The sequence below is a fragment of the Drosophila kikkawai genome, chromosome 3L (assembly GCF_030179895.1).
Source record: "Drosophila kikkawai strain 14028-0561.14 chromosome 3L, DkikHiC1v2, whole genome shotgun sequence".
Classification (NCBI taxonomy): domain Eukaryota; kingdom Metazoa; phylum Arthropoda; class Insecta; order Diptera; family Drosophilidae; genus Drosophila; species Drosophila kikkawai.
Window position 1 is genome coordinate 25,988,125 of NC_091730.1, and position 23,803 is coordinate 26,011,927.

Here is a 23,803-nt window from a genome sequence, read left to right on the forward strand (position 1 = left end):
TTCGTATTTATTTCGTTAACAGATTGATGCAATAAAAAACATAATTGTCAATGGCGGAATTTTAAAAAATCTGAGAAATCTTATGGCTAATGAGGTGGTTTTGGCTTATAATATAGATGGTGTTCAGGGGAAAGCGGCCTTAAGAAAGGAAATAGATTTCTATGGTGTTATGATTGGTAGGTATTTATAATCAGGCCGGTTAAATTTGAATTAAAATTAATAATCATTAACTTTTTCTTATTCCCAGATTCCATAAATGCAGTTGGAGGTATTGGGTCAGCTGAGGACCAGCTGCGAGAGGCCTTGCAGCTCCAAAAAAAGAGGCACTTTAAAAACTCTAGCGTTAACAAAAAAAAAAAATAAGAAAATGAATTTATTTAAATATAAAAAATAAGTACATTAATAATGCATTTCCACAATTGTTACTTCTATTATTTTTTAATTAATAATGGGTACTTACTTTACCGACCATTCTATGGGGTCCCATGTAAGTACTTACATTACTTCCCTTAATATGGAGCACTATTTCACTAGTTCCTGGGTATACGACACGGTGGCGATTGACCCTATTTGCGGACATTTCATACAAAAACGGAAATGAAAGATCGCATTGCTAGGGCCCGATGGGTAAGTAGGGGTGGTCTGCTGGTAAGCGCTTATTTCAGCAGCTACGAACCAGCGCGCAGTACTGCAGGGTTTCGATTACCGGAGCAGGCCTGAATAAAAAAAACTCATCTCAGAGTAGATAAAAGTACGTTGAAACACAACGAAGTTATAATTTTTTTTCTCCTAATCTTCCGATCGTTCCTATGGCAGCTATAAGATATAATTTTCCGATTTTATTAAAATTAATAATTAATTAAAATTATAATTTTTGTTCTACAAATTTATCGAACATTTGATATATATGATATATATGATATAATCGTCCGATCCGGCCCGTTTCGACATATATAGCTGTGAGACTATATAGACGACTATATTTATACTGTCTTCCCACACAGCGCATTTGTGAGGAACGATTGGGATTTAAAAAAAAAAGTAAAACTCGTATTCCCACAGAGCTGCGTTAAAGCGCATCCGCATCCGAACAGCTGATCGATCAGCTGTGGCTCATGAAAACGTAAACAAAGACTGTCGAATCGGCAGTTGCAAATTTGAAATGTAGCATTTACCACTTTATTTTGGCTGTTGTACAACATCAAAATCACAGATTGCGTCAGAATTTATCCGCACTAAATTTAAATGAATAACTGACAAGGAATTTTAGCTTTTCTAATGATTTTTCTCTAACAAAGAGCGAATGCTGGCCCTGCAGGAGCAGCTGGGCATGGAGTGGCTCGAGAAGTATATGAACGCTCTAAAGATGCGTGTAGATATCGAAAAGAACTACAAGAACCAATTTCAAGTGGCCAAGACACTTGTTGACCTGCAAAATGTAGAGCTCGACAAGAACCAATCGGAGAACGATCGTCTTAAAGCTTAGTTGAGCATTATAGAGAGTGAATTCACCGATTTCCATCAGAAATTTAAGCAAACTGGAAGAGCAAAAGCTTAAGCTGCAAGATACAGTTGCTGAACTTGCAGATTTTGAGAATAAATGTTATCAGCTCGATGCCGAATTGAGGGTCAAGACACTGGAGTGCGATGGGCTCAACCAGCAGGCGTTGGGCTTTGAAGAGCTGATGTTCTTAAACAACGAAAGGGCTGCTCGCATTGAAGAGCTGGTGGCCACTCAAACCTCGCTGGTTGAGGTTAACGAAGAATTCGCCAGGGAATCAGTGGAACTGAATGCCCAAAATAACGCCCACAAAGAAACCATTTCTAGCCTAATGTGGACTTTGGACAAGAAAACACAGGATCTCACGAAATTAAGAGAGAGCCAGGAGATGCTCGAATTTGCAAACATCCAGCAGGGGTTCCTGCACAGCGCAGAGCGCCAAAAGTGCGAGGCTCAAAACTTGGAGTTGCAGGAAACAATCAAAAGCTTGCAGAACATGCTGAAGGATCAAGGTCAAGTCTTGCAGGCTGAGCAGGAAAAGCTAGCTAAGGTCAACCATCAAAGTCTGGGGCTAAAAACTGAATTAGATGGCGAAAGGTTAATACCAGCCTCAAGGATGACAAGAAGCAGATGGGCAATCAGTTGGTACTAAGGAAAAGTACGAGGAGAAACTAAAGGAGCAAATGAATGAGATGATCGCCCTGCAGGAGGACCTCGAGAAAAAGGATACCAAGCTAATTGCTCTCGAGCACCAGAGGGATGGCATCATAAAGCAGCTGAAGACCAAAATGAACACAATTTGCAGTACCATCACGCAGCCAATAGTTGCCTCAACTACAGCCAAGTCGTCGCAGCCCACAAAGTACTCGAAGAGGCTGCTAAGACAGACGCAGCCAGAAACAAAGCCCGCTGTCAATAAGCCTTCGAGCCCCGCCAAAGAGCCAAATGACAAAATATGTATATACTCGTCGGATACTGAATGCGAGGCTGATGTCTTACCGCTCAAAATGGTATTTGCCAAACGTGAAAATTTGGCTGTGGTGAAGCCCCAAAACGATGTGTTCGACGCTTTGAAGAAGGGCACCTTTTAGGAAAGCCGCTGGAGTATTTTGACTACAATATGTGTGTACTTTCCATTTATTTCATTAAATAACTAGTAAGAAGTAACTACAGATTACCTCATGGTAATCTCATTGAAGTTCAGTGGGTTTTAAAAATCCCTTTTTTTAATTCTACACTCATAAAAATAATTTTCTATATTTAAGAAAAATCGCCATACAAAATAAACGCCCTTAAACTAAGAAAATTTTTCTGGAATTAAGAAAAGGTTTTCATGAATTTAAGGCAGGCACCGTAAAACCAAGAAAAGCCGCCATAAATACACTTTTTTAGGGTTAATTTACATATTTTCCTCAAATTTAGGGCAAAATTTTCGGATTTGCTTCGTTTAGTTTTTTTCTAATATTACGGGCGAATTGCCTTATTTTGGTGTGTTACTTTTTCCTGAAATCATGGCGAATTCGCCTTGTAACTACAGGTTACTATTTACTATTAAGGTTAAGTCAAACATCGATAGTATCGATAGTGCTCCGATGTTTTGCCAGCACTACTGTGCCTGCATTTTTTATTATGAGTAAAAAAGTGAAGGAGTGCGTGTGTAAAAAATATGGAGTCGTGGTTGAAGGAGGTAAATGGAGAAATGTTTCTCAAAATTTTTGAATGTAAGTTCATATTTATGATTGTTGTTATTGGTGTCAGTTATCTTAATCTAAAAATCTAACCTAGAACGCAATTTTACAATTAATGGAGTCAAGTGCCTCACTTGGGAACAACTCCGTGGAGAAATTCCAACGGAGCTTGTGGGTGCGGCGGTTGTTTTTTTAAATAATTTAAAACAATTAAAACAAAATGTGAGTACATATTTTAATATTTAATATTTTATAAGTAGTCAATAATTGAACACGTTGTGTTGGTGCCTCATGTTCAAATTTTTTGCGACGCAAAAACAAGAACAATTTTAAAGGGAACTCCGCGGCTGGCGTTGACTTCTGCACTTAGGCGGACATAAATGCAGGCGGACATCTCTGATGTAAAACATACACAAAGGAAGCATGCATAAATACTAGCGGAGGGCACAACAACAACAACAACAGCCACGCGCCACACAGAATGTTCTCGAACGCGAATTGCGCATCCCTTAATAATTGTTTTTGCATGGTTGGTGTTGTTGCAAGTCTCGAGATCGCGACAAAATGCCTGCTACCTCCCCCAGTAACATTGTTTTTGTAATTCTGCTTTTTTGAGCAGCGTGAGAAAATTAGGTGACGGCGTGCCTCTTATTGTATAAGATTTATAGTTAAACTATAACTTTTTTGTTCAGAAGCATATATAATATTAAAACTTTTTTTTCAGGACGAAGTCAGTTTTGCTCCACAGCCCGGAACTGAAAATTTTCATCCATCAACACAAACATCAGGCATTGAAATAGGCACAATAATTGCACAAAGCCAGAAGGGAAAATTAATTCTTAATAATTTTCGAATGCTTAAAACTCTAAACGGAAGAACAAGAAAAGAGTTAAGCCGCGTTATTATTGAGTATTTTCTGGCACGCAAAATACAGCCGAAGCAAAATCTCCTAGAAGTAGTGTCGAACCAAATAGTGCAACTTTTCCCTTCGGAGACAACAGTAAGATAAATATTTTTAAAAGTTTTACATTTGAAAAAATTTTATTTTTTAGGAAACTTATTTTATTAAAAATAAAGGAAAAAACCGGGTGGATTATTGTATAGCCACTTTTACAATTTAAAGGCAAAGTTCTGTGCACGAGAAAAAATATCTGAAAACGTGGAAAACCTACCCCCGAACAGTTATGCCGATGAAGGCAAGTTTTTATAAACAAATTAATTTTAATTCAATTTAAATAACATATTTGTAATTTTGTAGGGAAAGCCGATGTAGGAAGGACCTGGCTAAAGTTGAATGTCGAGCCATTCGATGCGGTTTTAAAATATTGGCAGCTTACTTTCCAGTGGAGGACTTCGTTTTTAAAATCGGAAACGAATCTTTCGACTATTTTGGAGGAATTTCCAATATTATATGAGTCCTTCGGATATGTATTGGTAAGTTCTTTTTATATCAATATATAAAATTCTTTTTTTAAAACGTTTTCGTTTAAGATTGAAGACGACTTTAACAGGTTATATCCCCGCCAAGCCAATAATTTCATTGACAGGTGGGATGATTTTAAGCGGAAAATAGTACCACTGCTAAAATCAAAAATTAATGAACAGCAAAGTTTAAACCTGTTAAAGGACTTCGAGCGGCAGTCTGAAGGTACGTATGAATAAATTGTAATCTTGATTTTAATAACATTTTTTTCTTCCTTAAGAATCCCAGGAAATAATTGTTTGGATGAGCATTCATGCTGTCCTTATTCCAACAACAAGGACAAAAAAAACGGAATTCGGACGGATAGCAGCGAAGCACACGATCGCAGACTCACGAGCTAAATTCATCGTGTGGAAAAACACCTTAGCTGAGCTGAAGACATTTATAAAGGAGCAAACTGAAGACTGCTATTCGGAGAGGACGAAACTTCAGCCGTTTGTTTGTTGCATTGGGACTGATGTTCTACATTTTACAGATTTTTTTGTGTATATGTCAGGTATTTTTTATAGGTTGCCAAGCTTGAAAAAAAGTATCGATATTTGCTTTAAGCTATTTTTTGTTTTAAATCTAGAATACCAAACAGAGTGTCAATTAGTTTGGGCATTTTTCAAAAGCAAATTTTTGAAATCGATCTTAAAACAGACCCTAAAAACAAAGCTCTCTTTGAGCTGTTAAATGATTTTAAGAATTTAGATTATACCAATATTTAGATTTTTCAAATATTCTATTTTTTTCTTTCTTAACTTGAATTTCATTAAACACTATGTAAAATTTAAGATTTCTTAGTCCTTACGTTACATATTCATACATTTATCAGAAAAATATCTAATTTTAAGATTTATAAATTTAAATTTAACTGCATTAGCATGTGACGTAAAATTTGAAGACTTACGAAACGAGAAAAATTACAAAGAGGATTTACAAAAATCAACCTTTCCAATTGAATAATTTAAAAAAATTTAATATAAATGCCACTGCCCGTGAGCTGCTTACATTTACAACATATTTCCCATTAATGGTCGGTGACTTAGTTTCCAACAATGATGAAGTTTGGAAATTTGTAAAAAATTTGCTTAAACTAATTGACATAATAACCTATTCTGAGTATTCAGTAAATGACTTAAAGCATCTAAAAGAAATTATTGCATATCATAATAGGGAATATATTAGACTATTTAATGACACTCTTAAGCCGAAACATCATTTTTTATTACATTATTACAATATAATTCAAGAGTCTGGGCCAATTAAGGATTTGTGGACGTTTCCTTTTGAGGCCAAGCATAAAAAATTAAAAACGTATGCTAAAAATATAGCATCCCGCCAAAATATAATCACATCTTTAGCAAAAAAAATGTGCTTAAATTTTGCAGGTTTTGTCCAAAATTTTGTTGTTAAAGACTTGATTGTGAGCAAGTCGAGCTGCTTAGCTACAAGCTCCTTATATTACAGTGATCTCCAAAAATTTGTTTCACAATTAGAAAATGTAACTTGTTATGCATATATAAAAAATAGAAATGTCATTTACAAAAAAAATATGATATTATATACATTTCAGCCACATATTGAAGTGTACGAAATTTTAGAAATATGTGGTCAAAACAACAAAATATCCTTCTTATGCGAAAAAATGGAAATACATTTTAATGACCACTTTATGAGCTACGAAATTATAAAAAGAGTAGGAAAAAAAATGTTAAACCAGTGTGATATTAAATTCCCCCCCACCGAAACACACAAACTGGGGAATAAAATGTATTTTAAGCCAAAATTTTATTTTTAAGAGTAAATATGTATGTAAATAAATATGTAAATAAAAAAAAAATAAAAATATGTAAATAAAAAAAGTAAAAAACAAAAAACAAATCGTATTTTTTTATTGAGGGCGACTAACCCTAAAAATCGAAAATTCACCCGTAAATAAAAAAAAATATTTTCTCATATTTAGGGTCAATTTTTCGTAATTCAAGTAAGCTTGCCCTTAAATTAAGAAAAAATTTGTCTTTTTCCAACGGTCAAATACCCTAAATCCAAGAAAAATGTTCCCTTATTTTAATAGTTACTTGCCCTAAATGTAACGTCTATTTTTCTTAAATTAAGAAAAATTGCCCTTGAATTTAGAAATAAATTTCTTCTTTTAATGGTCAAATAGCCCTTAAACTAAGAAAAATGTTTCTAAATGTAAGAAAAATTCACCCTTATATTAGGAATTTTTTTATCACATATTTAGGGCAAATCGCCTTAAAAACAAGACAATTTTTCTAAATTTAAGAAAAACCGCCCTAGATTTAGGAAAGATTCTTTCCTCAAATTTAGGGCAAATTTTCTCAAAACTAGAGCGACTCGCCTTTGGAACCGTTCCTAGGGCGAATTTCTAAATACAAGGGCGAAATGCGGGTTTTTTAGGGCGATTTTAGGCAAACATTTTTATGAGTGTATTTATGTACATTTCTTCAAACAACTTGACCATCAAAATGTTATTAACCAAACGTGAAATTTGGCTGTGGTGAAGCCCCAAAACGATGTGTTCGACGCTTTGAAGAAAGGCACCATTTGGGAAAGCCGCTGGAGTATTTTGACTACAATATGTGTGTACTTTCCATTTATTTCACTAAATAACTAGTAAGAAGTAACTACAGATTACCTCAAGGTAATCTCATTGAAGTTCAGTGGGTTTTGGAAAACCTTTTTTTAAGTTCTATTTATGTACATCTCTTAAAAAACTTGACCATCAAAATGTTATTAACCAAACGTGAAAATTTGGCTGTGGTGAAGCCCCAAAACGATGTGTTCGACGCTTTGAAGAAGGGCACCATTTAGGAAAGCCGTTGGAGTATATTGACTACAATATGTGTGTACTTTCCATTTATTTCACTAAATAACTAGTAAGAAGTAACTACAGATTACCTCAAGGTAATCTCATTGAAGTTCAGTGGGTTTTAAAAACCCCTTTTTTAAGTTCTATTTATGTACATCTTTTAAAAAACTTGACGTGTTGAGCAAGTATTTTTTAAGAACAAGTATGTACTTCTTCTTTCATTGCTTTAAAGTGGGATCTTCCCAGGCAATTTCATTTCTTGTCAAACTTGTATAAATTTCTATTCAAACATCTTCACTTTCATTAAAATAATATCGATAAATTCGATAAATAAACCGAAGAGTGTCTATAGGTGGTATAGGCATTTGAAACCTTTAAAATAAGGTAAAGTTAGGAGGTTTATATAAAATAGTAGCGTTCGGGGACATTTTGGGGCAAGAATTTACAGAAAAACACCAACAACTATTTTGGGCATGTTTGTAGCTTTGGCGCCACATTTTAAATTTCATTTTTTAATTGTTCCTCGCCAGCTTTGTTTACATTTTTCGTAGTGTTGGTTAAATTTTCACTGTTAAGAAGAAGGAATTAGAGTTGCACCGAAAAACTATCGCCTACCTTTCGCCAACAAACCGTTGTTAGACTTAGATGCGTTCTAACCGCGGTCCATTTGAGAAAATTCGGAATGCCAAACCTTATGGGCAGTTAGTTCAACGGACGGTGAATGCGCTTTGACGGTGTGTGGGAAGACCCTATTAGACTAGTTTGCGTAGAAACGGACGGACGGACATGGCTAGATCGACTCGGCTGATGCTGATCAAGAATATATATACTTTATAGGGTTGGAAACGTCTCCTTCACTGCGAATATCTACTCAAGGTTAATTTAATGGCTACATTATTGCCCAAAAAATTATCTATGTTTTGGTCAAAGTACCTCTTATTGTCTTGTACAATTTCTGAAAATGATGTAGAATATTCTTGCTGCTGTATCTCTTTTTTTTTAGTGCCAGGCTGATATATAATTAAATCAAACTCTACAACATAACAACATCATCTGATTCGCAATTTGACAGTTGGGAAAATTTAAAAATGTGCAAAGAAATAAGTTTGGCAATTATTATATTAAATTCATTAACTGAGGGGTTTCTACAGTTACCACCTTTTTCACGAACGCACGCAAATATATTTTCAAGCGGATCCTGGTTAACTCGACTAGTTGAAAAGACAAAGTGATCCGTGTGGTCCTTAAATAGATCTATGACGAGTCCAAACATACCTTCATTAGTTTCACGTTCGTTAGGTAATGCTGCATTTCCTTCAGTTTATTTCAAACAACATTATCAATTTGAAATGCGCATTTCAAGGGGTTTTTGTAGGGACTGCCACTTTGAAACTATTTCGATGGAGTTGCTTGTTTTGGCTGCAACCCTTAATTGCCGCTGCGGCAGTCTGACAGAGTGTCTGGGTTGCCAAACATACCCGCATAATTTAGTAATTCTCGTTATTGATTCCTGTTTTAATTCCTATACCTCTCGTATCACATCAAAATCAACAAGTCCGTCAGGGGTTTCAAGATTGGCTTTTAGTAAATTATTTCTTTAAGATTTGAAAAGATGCGGAATGTCATAAAACATATAATATTTTTTATTATTGAAGATACTTTACTTTAAGGCCTTTTATTAGTGACATCAAGTAATGAGGTACATTTTCTATTATTGCCTCTTTAATCGAACACGACGCCTCTTACTTTGAACACAATATTTTCAGCAATGTTAATATTCTTATAAATAAGTCTTTTCAAGCTTTCTCCTCTTATATATGTTTCAGGCACAAAACAGTTTAATATAAATTTCCATATATATATATATATATATATAACAAAAACGCAAATGTCGCTTCCAATTTTATTTGAGCGTTCAAGTAAATGCCTTACCCATCAATAAAGTCAACAGAGAAATTGTATGTTACATTTTTATACCCTTGCAGGGTATTATAATTTCAGTCAGAAGTTTGCAACGCAGTGAAGGAGACGTTTCCGACCCTATAAAGTATATATATTCTTGATCAGCATCAACAGCCGAGTCGATCTAGCCATGTATGTCTGTCCGTCTGTCTGTCCGTCTGTCCGTCCGTCTGTCCGTCCGTCTGTCCGTTTCTACGCAAACTAATCCCTCAGTTTTAAAGCTATCTGAATGAAACTTTGCATATAGTCTTCTATATACTCTCACTGCTATATATGTCGGAATGGGCCGGATCGGACGACTATATCATATAGCTGCCATACAAATGTTCGATAAATTTTTAGAAAAAAAATTTTAACTTGGCTGTTTTTCAATATTATTCCATCATTTTTGAGATATAGCCTTTTTTTATTATTCCAGAATTTTGGTAAAAATTTTATGAAAATCGGACCACTATATCTTATAGCTGCCATAGGAACGATCGGGAAATTAATAAAAAAAATTATAACTTTTATTTTAATCTACTTTGACACATGAGCTTCTGGTATTATTTCAAAATTTTGGTATAAATTTTATGGAAATCGGACGACTATATCTTATAGCTGCCATAGGAACAATAGGGAAAGTAATAGGAAAAATTATAACTTCGTTGTTTTTCAACGTATTTCCATCTACTCTGAGATATGAGCTTTACTTATTATTATAGAATTTTGGTATACATTTTATGAAAGTTGGACAACTATGCCATATAGCAGCCATAGAAGCGATCCGTAGATGTAGAGAAAATGTAAAGCTGGGAATGTATAACTGTTACTGTCAAACTGTAAACATAATAAGTATGGGTAAAATTGTATGTAACTCAGTTTAGTGTCTGTTTTCGGCATTATAATTTATAATATAAATATGAAAACCAATCTGCAAGGGTATACAAACTTCGGCGTGCCGAAGTTAGCTTCCTTTCTTGTTTTTATTGCAACTTAATCACAAGTTAGTATGCATTCATTTTCAGATTCAGTCATTTCCTTATTAGTATCTTTAAGGGCCGAGTACAGACACTCGTTGTCTCCCAGATGTAATTTTTTTTATGCTATTCCACTGATGAGGGACTAGGAAGATTTAATTCCAAAGAGTCCCTCAGTCGTTGAGGCTAAGTATTTATCGGACCACCCTCGTATGATACTGTAATGCAGTTTTCATTAATTAGCTACTTCATTAGAACCTTGAAAGAGTCCACTATATGTATCATTTTACTTGGATTATTTTGGTAATACGACTACGGTCACACCGAGTAAAAGGTAAACAAAAAAAAAAACGGCCATCATTCGCGGCGTATTACTATGAATTTCTGAATTCCTCGTCGAAGTATTCTTGCATAAATAAATGCAGAATCCTTTAAATTTATGTTTTTAACCTATAATGCTTAAAATTTTTTTTAATTATTACCAACAACATTTTTTTATATAATTTTACAGGGCAAGAACCTTGCCACCGCAAAACATTATTTTTCCTAATTTTCTAATATTTTTTCAGTTCAAAAACCAGCGAAATGATATAAAAATTAAATTCTCATTGTGAGACCATGTCAATGAGCTGGCTAATACATTTTTCAATTAGAATTTTCTTCATTAAACCCGTATTTTGTTATCGAGTATTAAGTATTTTTATGTAGATCTATCGATTATCGCGCCAATGAATTAGCTGCATTATTCTAATGCATTAGAGCGTCATATAGTCGTCTTGCTCGCACTTGTGTAAAACGCTATAGCGCTGTCAAATCTTTAATGAAATCTCTAATTAATGCGCCAGTGTCATGCCCGTATAAGGAGATTAAGTATAAATTAGAATTAGCTTATAAAAGAGCTAGAGTTATGTTAGAAGCAAATAAGAATAGGAATAAACTATTATACGACCATAGAGTAAATGATATAGATATATCAGTAGGTGACCAAGTTTTGCTAAAAAACTAAACAGGTCATAAGTTAGATGTTAAATATACAGGTCCGTATATAGTAACGGAAATAGGAGCTAGAGATAATATAGTAATATCAAATGATAAACGTAAGAAACAAACAGTTCATAAGGATAGGTTAAAAATCTTTATTTCATAAATTGCATTTAGTATGGCCATACATAGGTAAACATACTTAGATAAACACCAATACATAGATAAAAACACATACATAGATGCAAACCCATATTTACCTAAATACATAATTACATAAACACATTAATACATTATAATAACACAATACACAAAAAAAAATAATAATAATAATAATAAACAAAACAAAATTAAAAAAAAAAAAGCAAAAACAATTAAAAGTGTATTAATTATAAACCTTATTATAAAATAACTTCACTAAGTTACGTTATTTTTCAGAAGGAGGGAGATGAGAATACGCACTGTACTTAAAGGGTGCGCACTGTAATACTCTGTTTCAGTGTTTACGTATTTCGATGTCCCGGTCATAAACCTTAAGTGGCCGAAATATGAACCGATCGCTATGGCTTAGCCCGCACACAGAAAGTGCTAGCGTCGGCATATTTGTAACGAACGGACTGCACACCCATACCCCTCGCGCCACCACTTGAGTGCGCATAGCCAATGTACATAAGTACATTCCTTTATACATAAGCATATATGTATATATGCAGCCGTCTCTCTGCCGCCGCCTGCGAGCAGCGCAGCTACGAGACCTAGCTTAAATTAAAACTTAAGGAATATTGTAAAAATCAGAAACTCTTCGAGCGTTGGAGCGGCACCATAGCTGCTCCAATTTAAAACACTAAAATAAAACTAATAAACAAATAAAACCTAAATACCAAAGTCTTATCAATAAAAACTTGGGAATCCTGGAACTTCGGAACAATCTTATTTCATGGCGACCATGACATAGTATCTGCAATAACAAACAACAACAACAACAACAATAAAAAGTGAAATAATAAATATTTCGGCCACTAAAATAAAATAAATAATAAATGGATTGGCCGATAATGGGAATACGGCATTGCAATATGCCTTTGGATCTACAGCGGGAAGCATTTAAGGTCGCGTACGACGCAATCGAGGGAATCGACGAAGACGACACCAACAATGACATCGCGAGAGAAATAAAGAATCACTTTGATGAGAATCATGGTCCATATTGGCACTGCATCGTGGGAAGCAAATTAGAATCCTCATTGAAATCCACGCCGGGGACGTTCATTCATTATTTCATTGTAGAACGAGAAATAATATTGTTCAAGGCAACAGAGGACAGCGTGGAAAACACGCAGCAACAACGTCAATAATAAACCGAGTGAGTAGAGTGTGATGGGAAGGGCCGGCGTGAAAAATCGCATGAAGAAGAGAATAGCCCATTTAAAGTGGCTTTTATACACTAATGTGCCACGACCGCCGTGGGCTACAGCCCAGAAACTTCAAGCGGAGCTCGATTTTCTGAAAACAGAAGTGAATAAGCCAACACTAAAAAGCCCAATCACAACTCACCTAGCCACCAAGCAAATAAAATCAATATATAACGAAACAACAAAACCTCCTCTTCCGAAGCCAATCCCAAAGAAACCGCAAACCTGCCCGATCGACTGCCCCGGACCACTCAACTCTGCGGCATGCAAATATGCATGTATGAAGACCTGTGCGAAGACTAGCACCGGTACCGCCTGAGCCCATAGGCCCAGGACATCAGCAGCTGAAAACATCAGCAGTGTGAGTGGCAGGCCGCCTCTTACACCTACGAGGGAGCGTCAGCAAAGTCAGGCCGGCGACGACCAGCTGACGCAGACAACACTGGACCCTGACGCAGCCCAAATATTTTTAACTTTTTTGCACTGCGTTGCATATTTTTTTGCGAGTGCACTACGATGCACCTTATTTTTTAACAATAATTTGTACATTTGAGCGGAATTTCTTCTGCCCGATTAGAAGTGTAGACTGTAAAGCTATGCGGAAAATTAGGTAGGAATTTTGTAAAACCAGATGCGCGATAACGCGATCAGCAAACATTTTACAGAAGACGAAAGTAAATTCAATAAAAATTGCAAATTTCCAATAGAACCAAAAACCTGTCTTAATGGAATTAATAGGATCAGTAACATTTTTATAGAGAGTCAAAATAATACAGTATATGAACCCAAAGTATATGAAATAACAACAAAAATGACGCTAGATATGGATTCCACTGCAAACGTCATCAACAAAGTAGAATCGAGTAACATCGATCTATATTGGGTGCATATACTCCTCATAATCATTGTCGTTATTATGTGCTCTAACTTCTTTTTCAAAATTTACAAACTGCACAGCAGATGTTTAAAGAAAAAATATATCTGCCGCCGCCTGCGAGCAGCGCAGCTACGAGACCTAGCTTAAATTAAAACTTAAGGAATATTGTAAAAATCAGAAACTCTTCGAGCGTTGGAGCAGCACCATAGCTGCTCCTATTTAAAACACTAAAATAAAACTAATAAACAAATAAAACCTAAATACCAAAGTCTTATCAATAAAAACTTGGGAATCCTGGAACTTCGGAACAATCTTATTTCAGTATACGATTTTCGATTTTTATGCTCTAAAAAAAATTTTTTTTTAAATTTTAAATTCTTCGTTAGAGGACTAGCTATTATTATAATAAATATGTGGTCAAAATTTGGCGTTGATCGGAAATTATAGTTTTTAGTAGACGTGTCCACCGCAAAGGTAATTTCGAAAAAACAAGATTCTGAGATAATCGCGTTTAAAGTTTCAAGTTTGTTCAAGCCGATGTGCAGGTCGTGCACTATAAATAGCTACAACTTCGGCTCTAATGCTCCGATCGTTATGAATTTTTGTAAGAATATTCTCAACAGTATATACTTGAAGAATATGCAATAAAAAAAGTCGATTTTTTCATCATCACAACTTAATTAAATATTATCTTGGTGAAGTATCGGGCGCTGTTGTCTTATTTGGTTTTGGCGTTTGCTCACCTCAGTTGCTGGGATAGAACTGTTTTAAGGGACAACAAAGTTTCAATATAAAAAAATATATCTTAAGCGATTTAAATTTAGTCAGTTTAATCAAAACACAAGTGTCCATTAAAAATTAAATTTTTCTTCCACGAAAATTCAAATTCAAATCCTTTGGGTGCGCCCGCCTACGGTCTTACTTGCCGCAGATGGTGATGGTCACACCAAAATTGTAAAAATCTCTTAGAAAAGTTGCGATCACACTGAAGCCTCGGCAGGCCCTATATAAAAAAGCCCAGCCCATAAATTTTTTTCTGTTGATCGACAGCGGTCGACCAGACTATGCGGCCCCGACATTTTGTGCGGATATTTTTTTTTCGGTACTCAATTTTTATCGCTTAAAAATAATGCGGCCTATTTTTATACCCTTGCAGGGTATTATAATTTCAGTCAGAAGTTTGCAACGCAGAGAAGGAGACGTTTCCGACCCTATAAAGTATATATATATTCTTGATCAGCATCAACAGCCGAGTCGATCTAGCCATGTCCGTCTGTCCGTTTCTACGCAAACTAGTCCCTCAGTTTTAAAGTTATCTGAATGAAACTTTGTATATAGACTTCTATATACTCTCACTGCTATATATATCGGAACGGGCCGGATCGGACGGCTATATCATATAGCTCCCATACAAATGATCGATAAATTTTTAGAAAAAAAAAATTATAACTTGACTGTTTATGAACATTTTTGCACCATTTTTCTGATATGGCCATTTTATATTATTTCAGAATTTAAGTAAAAATTTCATGAAAATCGGACGACTATATCTTATAGCTGCCATAGGAAGGATCGGGAAATTAATAGAAAAAAAATATACCTTCGTTGTTTTTCAACCTATTTTTATCTACTCTGAGATATAAGCTTATTTTATTAGTTCAAAATTTTGGTATAAATTTTATGAAAATTGCCATATAAATCGATCGGTAGATTTAAAAAAATGTAAAGCTGGGAATGTACAACTGTAACTGTCAAACTGTAAACATAATAAGTATAGGTAAAATGTTATGAAACTCTGTTTAGTGTCCGTTTGTGGCATTATAATTTATAAATATAAATATATATAATAATATAAATATGAAAACCAATCTGCAAGGGTATACTAACTTCGGCGTGCCGAAGTTAACTTCCTTTCTTGTTTGACTACTTTTTAAAATCAGGAAAAGTTGATTTTGGTGTTTGGCCAAAATATACATCGTGCGGTAAGCTTTATGTTGATCGACAGCGGTCGACCAGGCTATGCGGCTCCGACATTTTGTGCGGATTTTTTTTTATCGGTACTCAATTTTGATCGCTTAAAAATAATGCGGCCTATTTTTTGACTACTTTTTGAAATACATTTTTTATAAAATAACTACCTGCCAGAATGATCTTGTGATGGTGTGGAATAAAAATCAATAGACCACGGAGTAAACTATTTGTTTCCTTTTGTAAATAAGTTCTGATTTTATATAAAAAAAGCCATTTACTTTTCATTCCGGCCAGAAAAAGGTGCCCGTTTTTCAAATCGAAAAAATCTTTCGTTTTCGATTACAGGAGCATCAATTTCTCGTTTTCAAAAACGAAAACGAAAAAATCTTGCCGGGCACCTAGATTTGCTTAACTGCATTTTTTTCCTTTTTCTGGCTTAAAAAAGGGCAATTGTAAATATAATAGGCAGTACTTTACGTTGTTTGCTTATTACCAAAAATACAAGTTAGCTGCGTGAGAAACGATGAGAAAACGAAACATTCCGATAGCAGAAATTTGCCGAAAACCGGAGCAGCTAAAAACGAAAACGGTTTGTTTTCGCCCAAAACAAAATCGAAAAAATTTAACGATTACCGGAGATAGCTTTATACTGTCTTCTCACACAGCGCATTTGTGAGGAACGATTGGGATTTAAAAAAAAAGTGAAACTCGTGTTCCCACAGAGCTGCGTTAAAGCGCATCCGCATCCGAACAGCTGATCGATCAGCTGTGGCTCATGAAAACGTAAACAAAGACTGTCGAATTGGCAGTTGCAAATTTGAAATGTAGCATTTACCACTTTATTTTGGCTGTTGTACAACATCAAAAGCACAGATTGCGTCAGAATTTATCCGGACTAAATATTAATGAATAAATGACAAGGAATTTTAGTTTTTCTAATGATTTTTCTCTAACAAAGAGCGAATGCTGGCCCTGCAGGAGCAGCTGGGCATGGAGTGGCTCGAGAAGTATATGAACGCTCTAAAGATGCGTGTAGATATCGAAAAGAACTACAAGAACCAATTTCAAGTGGCCAAGACACTTGTTGACCTGCAAAATGTAGAGCTCGACAAGAACCAATCGGAGAACGATCGTCTTAAAGCTTAGTTGAGCATTATAGCAAGTGAATTCACCGATTTCCATCAGAAATTTAAGCAAACTGGAAGAGCAAAAGCTTAAGCTGCAAGATACAGTTGCTGAACTTGCAGATTTTCAGAATAAATGTTATCAGCTCGATGCCGAATTGAGGGTCAAGACACTGGAGTGCGATGGGCTCAACCAGCAGGCGTTGGGCTTTGAAGAGCTGATGTTCTTAAACAACGAAAGGGCTGCTCGCATTGAAGAGCTGGTGGCCACTCAAACCTCGCTGGTTGAGGTTAACGAAGAATTCGCCAGGGAATCAGTGGAACTGAATGCCCAAAATAACGCCCACAAAGAAACCATTTCTAGCCTAATGTGGACTTTGGACAAGAAAACACAGGATCTCACGAAATTAAGAGAGAGCCAGGAGATGCTCGAATTTGCAAACATCCAGCAGGCCTTCCTGCACAGCGCAGAGCGCCAAAAGTGCGAGGCTCAAAACTTGGAGTTGCAGGAAACAATCAAAAGCTTGCAGAACATGCTGAAGGATCAAGGTCAAGTCTTGCAGGCTGAGCAGGAAAAGCTAGCTAAGGTCAACCATCAAAGTCTGGGGCTAAAAACTGAATTAGATGGCGAAAGGTTAATACCAGCCCCAAGGATGACAAGAAGCAGATGGGCAATCAGTTGGTACTAAGGAAAAGTACGAGGAGAAACTAAAGGAGCAAATGAATGAGATGATCGCCCTGCAGGAGGACCTCGAGAAAAAGGATACCAAGCTAATTGCTCTCGAGCACCAGAAGGATGGCATCGTAAAGCAGCTGAAGACCAAAATGAACACAATTTGCAGTACCATCACGCAGCCAATAGTTGCCTCAACTACAGCCAAGTCGTCGCAGCCCACAAAGTACTCGAAGAGGCTGCTAAGACAGACGCAGCCAGAAACAAAGCCCGCTGTCAATAAGCCTTCGAGCCCCGCCAAAGAGCCAAATGACAAAATATGTATATACTCGTCGGATACTGAATGCGAGGCTGATGTCTTACCGCTCAAAATGGTATTTGCCAAACGTGAAAATTTGGCTGTGGTGAAGCCCCAAAACGATGTGTTCGACGCTTTGAAGAAGGGCACCTTTTAGGAAAGCCGCTGGAGTATTTTGACTACAATATGTGTGTACTTTCCATTTATTTCATTAAATAACTAGTAAGAAGTAACTACAGATTACCTCATGGTAATCTCATTGAAGTTCAATGGGTTTTGGAAAAATCCCTTTGTTAAGTTCTATTTATGTACATTTCTTCAAACAACTTGACCATCAAAATGTTATTAACCAAACGTGAAAATTTGGCTGTGGTGAAGCCCCAAAACGATGTGTTCGACGCTTTGAAGAAGGGCACCTTTTAGGAAAGCCGCTGGAGTATTGTGTGTACTTTCCATTTATTTCACTAAATAACTAGTAAAAAGTAACTACAGATTACCTCAAGGTAATCTCATTGAAGTTCAGTGGGTTTTAAAAACCCCTTTTTTTAATTCTATTTATGTACATTTCTTCAAACAACGTGACCATCAAAATGTTATTAACCGAACGTGAAAATTTGGCTGTGGTGAAGCCCCAAAACGATGTGTTCGACGCTTTGAAGAAGGGCACCATTTGGGATAGCCGCTGGAGTATTTTGACTACAATATGTGTGTACTTTCCATTTATTTTATTAAATAACTAGTAAGAAGTAACTACAGATTACCTCATGGTAAACTCATTGAAGTTCAGTGGGTTTTAAAAACCCCTTTTTATACCCTTGCAGGGTATTATAATTTCAGTCAGAAGTTTGCAACGCAGTGAAGGAGACGTTTCCGACCCTATAAAGTATATATATTCTTGATCAGCATCAACAGCCGAGTCGATCTAGCCATGTCCGTCTGTCCGTCTGTCCATCTGTCCGTCTGTCCGTCTGTCTGTTTCTACGCAAACTAGTCCCTCAGTTTTAACGCTATCTGAATGAAACTTTGCATATAGTCTTCTATATGCTCTCACTGCTATATATGTCGGAACGGGCCGGATTGGACGACTATATCATATAGGTCCCATACAAATGTCCGATAAATTTTTAGAAAAAAAATGATAACTTTGCTGTTTTTCAATATTTTTGCACCATTTTTTAGATATGGCCATTTTATATTATTTCTGAATTTTGGTAAAAATTTTATGAAAATCGGACGACTATATGATATAGCTTCCATAGGAACGATCGGGAAATTAATAGGAAAAAAATTATAGCTTCGTTGTTTTTCAACGTATTTGTATCTACTCTGAGATATAGGCTTTTTTTATTGTTCTAGAATTTTGGTATAAATTTCATAAAAATCGGACAACTATATCATATAGCTGCCATATAAACCGATCGGTAGATGTAGAGAAAATGTAAAGCTGGGAATGCAAAACTGTAACTGTCAAACTGTAAACATAATAAGTATAGGTAAAATGTAATGAAATAATATCTGCAAGGGTATACAAACTTCGGCGTGCCGAAGTTAGCTTCCTTTCTTGTTTTAATTCTATTTAAGTACATTTCTTCAAACAACTTGACCATCAAAATGTTATTAACCAAACGTGAAATTTGGCTGTGGTGAAGCTCCAAAACGATGTGTTCGACGCTTTGAAGAAGGGCACCATTTGGGAAAGCCGCTGGAGTATTTTGACTACAATATGTATGTACTTTCCATTTATTTCACTAAATAACTAGTAAAAAGTAACTACAGATTACCTCAAGGTAATCTCATTGAAGTTCAGTGGGTTTTAAAAACCCCTTTTTTTAATTCTATTTATGTACATTTCTTCAAACAACTTGACCATCAAAATGTTATTAACCAAACGTGAAAATTTGGCTGTGGTGAAGCCCCAAAACGATGTGTTCGACGCTTTGAAGAAGGGCACCATTTGGGAAAGCCGCTGGAGTATTTTGACTACAATATGTGTGTACTTTCCATTTATTTTATTAAATAACTAGTAAGAAGTAACTACAGATTACCTCATGGTAAACTCATTGAAGTTCAGTGGGTTTTAAAAACCCCTTTTTTTAATTCTATTTAAGTACATTTCTTCAAACAACTTGACCATCAAAATGTTATTAACCAAACGTGAAATTTGGCTGTGGTGAAGCCCCAAAACGATGTGTTCGACGCTTTGAAGAAGGGCACCATTTGGGAAAGCCGCTGGAGTATTTTGACTACAATATGTATGTACTTTCCATTTATTTCACTAAATAACTAGTAAGAAGTAACTACAGATTACCTCATGGTAATCTCATTGAAGTTCAGTGGGTTTCAAAAACCCTTTTTTAGGTTCAATTTAAGTACATTTCTTCAAAAAACTTGACCATCAAAATGTTATTAACCAAACGTGAAAATTTGGCTGTGGTGAAGCTCCAAAACGATGTGTTCGACGCTTTGAAGAAGGGCACCATTTGGGAAAGCCGCTGGAGTATTTTGACTACAATATGTATGTAAAAAGTAAAAAGTAACTACAGATTACCTCAAGGTAATCTCATTGAAGTTCAGTGGGTTTTAAAAACCCCTTTTTTAAGTTCTATTTATGTACATCTTTTAAAAAACTTGACGTGTTGAGCAAGTATTTTTTAAGAACAAATGTGTACTTCTTCTTTCATTGCTTTAAAGTGGGGTCTTCCCAGGCAATTTCATTTCTTGTCAAACTTGTATAAATTTCTATTCAAACATCTTCACTTTCATTAAAATAATATCGATAAATTCGATAAATAAACCGAAGAGTGTCTATAGGTGGTATAGGCATTTTAAACCTTTAAAATAAGGTAGAGTTAGGCGGTTCATATTAAATAGTAACAATTGGGGACATATTGGGGCAAGAATATACAAAAAAAACACCAACAACTATTTTGGGCATGCTTGTAGCTTTGGCGCCACATTTTAAATTTCATTTTTCAATTGTTCCTCGCCAGCTTTGTTTACATTTTTCGTAGTGTTAAATTTTCACTGTTAAGAAGAAGAAATCAGAGTTGCACCGAAAAACTATCGCCTACCTTTCGCCAACAAACCGTTGCTAGACTTAGATGCGTTCTAACCGCGGTCCATTTGAGAAAATTCGGAATGGCAAACCTTATGGGCAGTTAGTTCAACGGACGGTGAATGCGCTTTGACGGTGTGTGGGAAGACCCTATTAGACTAGTTTGCGTAGAAACGGACGGACGGACATGGCTAGATCGACTCGGCTGATGCTGATCAAGAATATATATACTTTATAGGGTCGGAAACGTCTCCTTCACTGCGAATATCTACTCAAGGTTAATTTAATGGCTACATTATTGCCCAAAAAATTATCTATGTTTTGGTCAAAGTACCTCTTATTGTCTTGTACAATTTCTGAAAATTATGTAGAATATTCTTGCTGCTGTATCTCTTTTTTTTTAATGCCAGGCTGATATATAATTAAATCAAACTCTACAACATAACAACATCATCTGATTCGCAATTTGACAGTTGGGAAAATTTAAAAATGTGCAAAGAAATAAGTTTGGCAATTATTATATTAAATGATGATGATGAGCAAAGCAAAGCAAAGAGAAAGACGTGAAATTTCGACCTCCGCACACAACTCAAAATATCAATACAAAGACACCAATTCTATTGCTGAGTTCCAGCACAGAGCTAAATAAAGCAGTGAAATATAAGTATTTTGTGCATTTAAGACAGTGTGTCATCTTAAAAGCTGACAAAACTTAATTTCTTTAAAACCAAGCCAAATCAATAACACAAAAGTTAAAGAGTAGAAAACAAACTACACCGGCACTTTACAAAAACAAAACAATTAAAACACTCAACCAAAACACAAAGCAATAAACGCGAATCCGAAACACTATAATATCACTCAATTCAACAAAAACACTCAATCTACAAAACAACAACAACATGTCTGCTGCTAAGAGACTGCGAGAGCGTTCCAACACGGAGTTGAAAGCGCCCGATGCCACATCGACTCAAATGCTTCAACTCATCAATGCGAGGTTTGATGAGCAGAAGGATATCCTTTCCAAGGAGCTGCGGGAAAGTGAGGCACGCGTTCTCCGCAACCTTCAGGAGAAGTTCCAGGCGATGGCAGCAGAGATATCCAACCTCACTCAAAGAGTCACTCAACTTGAGAATGAGGTAAAGAAGGTAGACGAGCTGCAGCAAAGGGTCCAGGAATTGGGGAGCCAATTGTCAGCAAAGGACTCTGCCAGTGGCCTAGTAGGATAGTTGAAGCAGCAAGTCGTAGACTTGGACGCAAGGCTGGCAGCCAAATGCAACGCAGAAGAGGAAGCTGCGGTCGCAACCAATTTGCGTTGGCATGGTGTCCCACAGGTCGAGGGCGAAAACCACAAGCTGTGCTTCTCGCTGAACTTAACCCCGCCCCCTCCTGTAAGGACCATTTTCCGCACACGGCCACGTCGATCGGGTCAAACATTTGTAGACCCGGTCATAATTATAAAATTCGAGCATGTGCTCGCCAAGGCGGAGCTACTGCGAGCAATAGGGGCATACCGGCGAAATAATAAAAAACAACTAAGCCTGCAGCTGATCGGGTTTGAGTCGCCAGCTCTAATATATCTAAATGAGCAGCTGACAAAACCCAACTACGATATATTCAAAGAGGCCATGCGATGCAAAAAGCACAACCAGCTAACAGGTGTTTTTACACGGCGTGGTGTGGTGTACGTGAAGCTGAGCGACGGAGGGGAACCTCGATATGTGCAAAGCTCACATGAGCTTTCTGAGCTGATCAACGATGCTGGCGGCGCCGATAAGAGCACATTTCGAGATTAAGAAGCTTCACTCAATTTTGTATCTCCTATGTTTACACATAACTATAATATTTATTAGATTTAAAATTAATGTAGGTCGCTATGTTTTCTTTATGTCCTTTTCAGTATGTTTCAAATGCCTTAATTTATGCATAATATCTGTGCAACAGGTAATTTTTCTTATATACTTGAAATGGAAGGCAGTGTAGATGTATCCCATAGCCATACCTTGCTGCGCATACTTGCAAAGCAGAGATCGGGCCTTAAAATTTTATATAGCAATTTTTGTGTCTAAAAAATTAAAGACAAAGTTCGTATGTAAGCATCCGGATAATAGTCAGATAGAGTATATTTTCCTAGAGATAAGCAATAAATTTGCATCAAGTAAAATCCTTATTGGATGCATTTACCGCCCACGATGTGATATAACTTATAATGAAATAATTAGTTTGCTAGGAGATATATCGCTTAATTATGCAGACATTATAGTAGCTGGAGATCTGAATAGCAACATGCTGAGGGAAACGCATCTTAAAAATGAATTTGAATTTATAGGCATGCACTTGATAAACTCTGTATTTCCAACACATTTCAGCAGAACTTGCAGCTCTTTGTCAGATGTCTTCTTTGTTTCTGACGTTAAAAAAGTATATCTGTTTGACCAACTCATCGTGCCTTCGTTCTCAAAACATGACCTTATATATTTGACCTACAACTTTGACCTCCAATACAATGACGAATCGATAGTATTTAGAGACTTTAAGAACCTTGACTATGGCTTGCTTATGACTGAATTTGATAAGTGCAACTGGAATAATATTTTCGTATCTCCAACAGTAGACCAGCAACTTGTACAGTTTCAAAACAACATCAGCTATTTATACGAAAACTTTGTTCCGGTCAAAACAAAAGTGATTAAACATTCCGTCAAATCTTGGTTAAATAATGACATTAAGCTAGCAATAAAATCCCGAAATGACGCATACCAAAAGTGGAAAAGGTATAGGACGCCAGAACATTATGGACGATTTAAATTACTGAGAAAGACGGTGACCAAACTAATTGACTCTGCAAAGACTAACTTTTACAGCAGTAGATTCCAAACAACAGCATCCACCTCACGCACTTGGAAAGAAATAAAGTCATTAGGAATAGGCAGGAAACCAGCAGCGCCGGAACTGGTTGTTGACATAGAGGAATTAAACATAAGTCTGTCGAAATGCAATG

The 23,803-nt window shown here is 36.1% G+C and overlaps 3 protein-coding genes and 1 long non-coding RNA gene across 4 annotated transcripts; all 4 read left to right on the top strand.

The window, feature by feature from the left end:
- Nucleotides 1-1,303: 1,303 nt before the first annotated feature.
- Nucleotides 1,304-2,592, top strand: LOC138928387 (golgin subfamily A member 6-like protein 25). The gene is made up of 3 exons (XM_070285457.1): nucleotides 1,304-1,472; nucleotides 1,588-2,064; nucleotides 2,126-2,592. Exons 1-3 carry the CDS (start codon nucleotides 1,304-1,306, stop codon nucleotides 2,590-2,592), a joined length of 1,113 nt encoding a protein of 370 aa, XP_070141558.1.
- A 1,479-nt stretch (nucleotides 2,593-4,071) lies between these two features.
- LOC138928628 (uncharacterized) lies at nucleotides 4,072-5,236 on the top strand. The gene is made up of 5 exons (XR_011445030.1): nucleotides 4,072-4,189; nucleotides 4,242-4,385; nucleotides 4,448-4,623; nucleotides 4,681-4,837; nucleotides 4,893-5,236. It is a non-coding gene; the product is annotated as an uncharacterized lncRNA (long non-coding RNA).
- A 7,232-nt stretch (nucleotides 5,237-12,468) lies between these two features.
- Nucleotides 12,469-17,904, top strand: LOC138928388 (golgin subfamily A member 6-like protein 26). Its single transcript, XM_070285458.1, has 4 exons — nucleotides 12,469-12,739; nucleotides 16,611-16,784; nucleotides 16,900-17,376; nucleotides 17,438-17,904. The coding sequence occupies exons 1-4, from the start codon at nucleotides 12,469-12,471 to the stop codon at nucleotides 17,902-17,904; spliced, it is 1,389 nt and encodes a 462-aa protein (XP_070141559.1).
- Nucleotides 17,905-21,704: 3,800 nt separating this feature from the next.
- LOC138928389 (uncharacterized) lies at nucleotides 21,705-22,598 on the top strand. The gene is made up of 2 exons (XM_070285459.1): nucleotides 21,705-22,022; nucleotides 22,137-22,598. Exons 1-2 carry the CDS (start codon nucleotides 21,705-21,707, stop codon nucleotides 22,596-22,598), a joined length of 780 nt encoding a protein of 259 aa, XP_070141560.1.
- The last annotated feature ends 1,205 nt before the right edge of the window (nucleotides 22,599-23,803 follow it).

Excerpts from the sequence above, each read along its gene's own strand:
- LOC138928388 (XM_070285458.1), top strand. The coding sequence starts at position 12,469 with ATGCCTTTGGATCTACAGCGGGAAGCATTTAAGGTCGCGTACGACGCA. Across the intron at positions 12,740-16,610 it reads GGAAAACACGCAGCAACAAC|AGCGAATGCTGGCCCTGCAG; the intron begins GTCAATAATAAA and ends TCTCTAACAAAG. Across the intron at positions 16,785-16,899 it reads GAACCAATCGGAGAACGATC|ATTTTCAGAATAAATGTTAT; the intron begins GTCTTAAAGCTT and ends CTGAACTTGCAG.
- LOC138928387 (XM_070285457.1), top strand. The coding sequence starts at position 1,304 with ATGCTGGCCCTGCAGGAGCAGCTGGGCATGGAGTGGCTCGAGAAGTAT. Across the intron at positions 1,473-1,587 it reads GAACCAATCGGAGAACGATC|ATTTTGAGAATAAATGTTAT; the intron begins GTCTTAAAGCTT and ends CTGAACTTGCAG. Across the intron at positions 2,065-2,125 it reads AGCTAAGGTCAACCATCAAA|AAGCAGATGGGCAATCAGTT; the intron begins GTCTGGGGCTAA and ends AAGGATGACAAG.
- LOC138928389 (XM_070285459.1), top strand. The coding sequence starts at position 21,705 with ATGTCTGCTGCTAAGAGACTGCGAGAGCGTTCCAACACGGAGTTGAAA. Across the intron at positions 22,023-22,136 it reads AGGACTCTGCCAGTGGCCTA|GTCGAGGGCGAAAACCACAA; the intron begins GTAGGATAGTTG and ends GGTGTCCCACAG.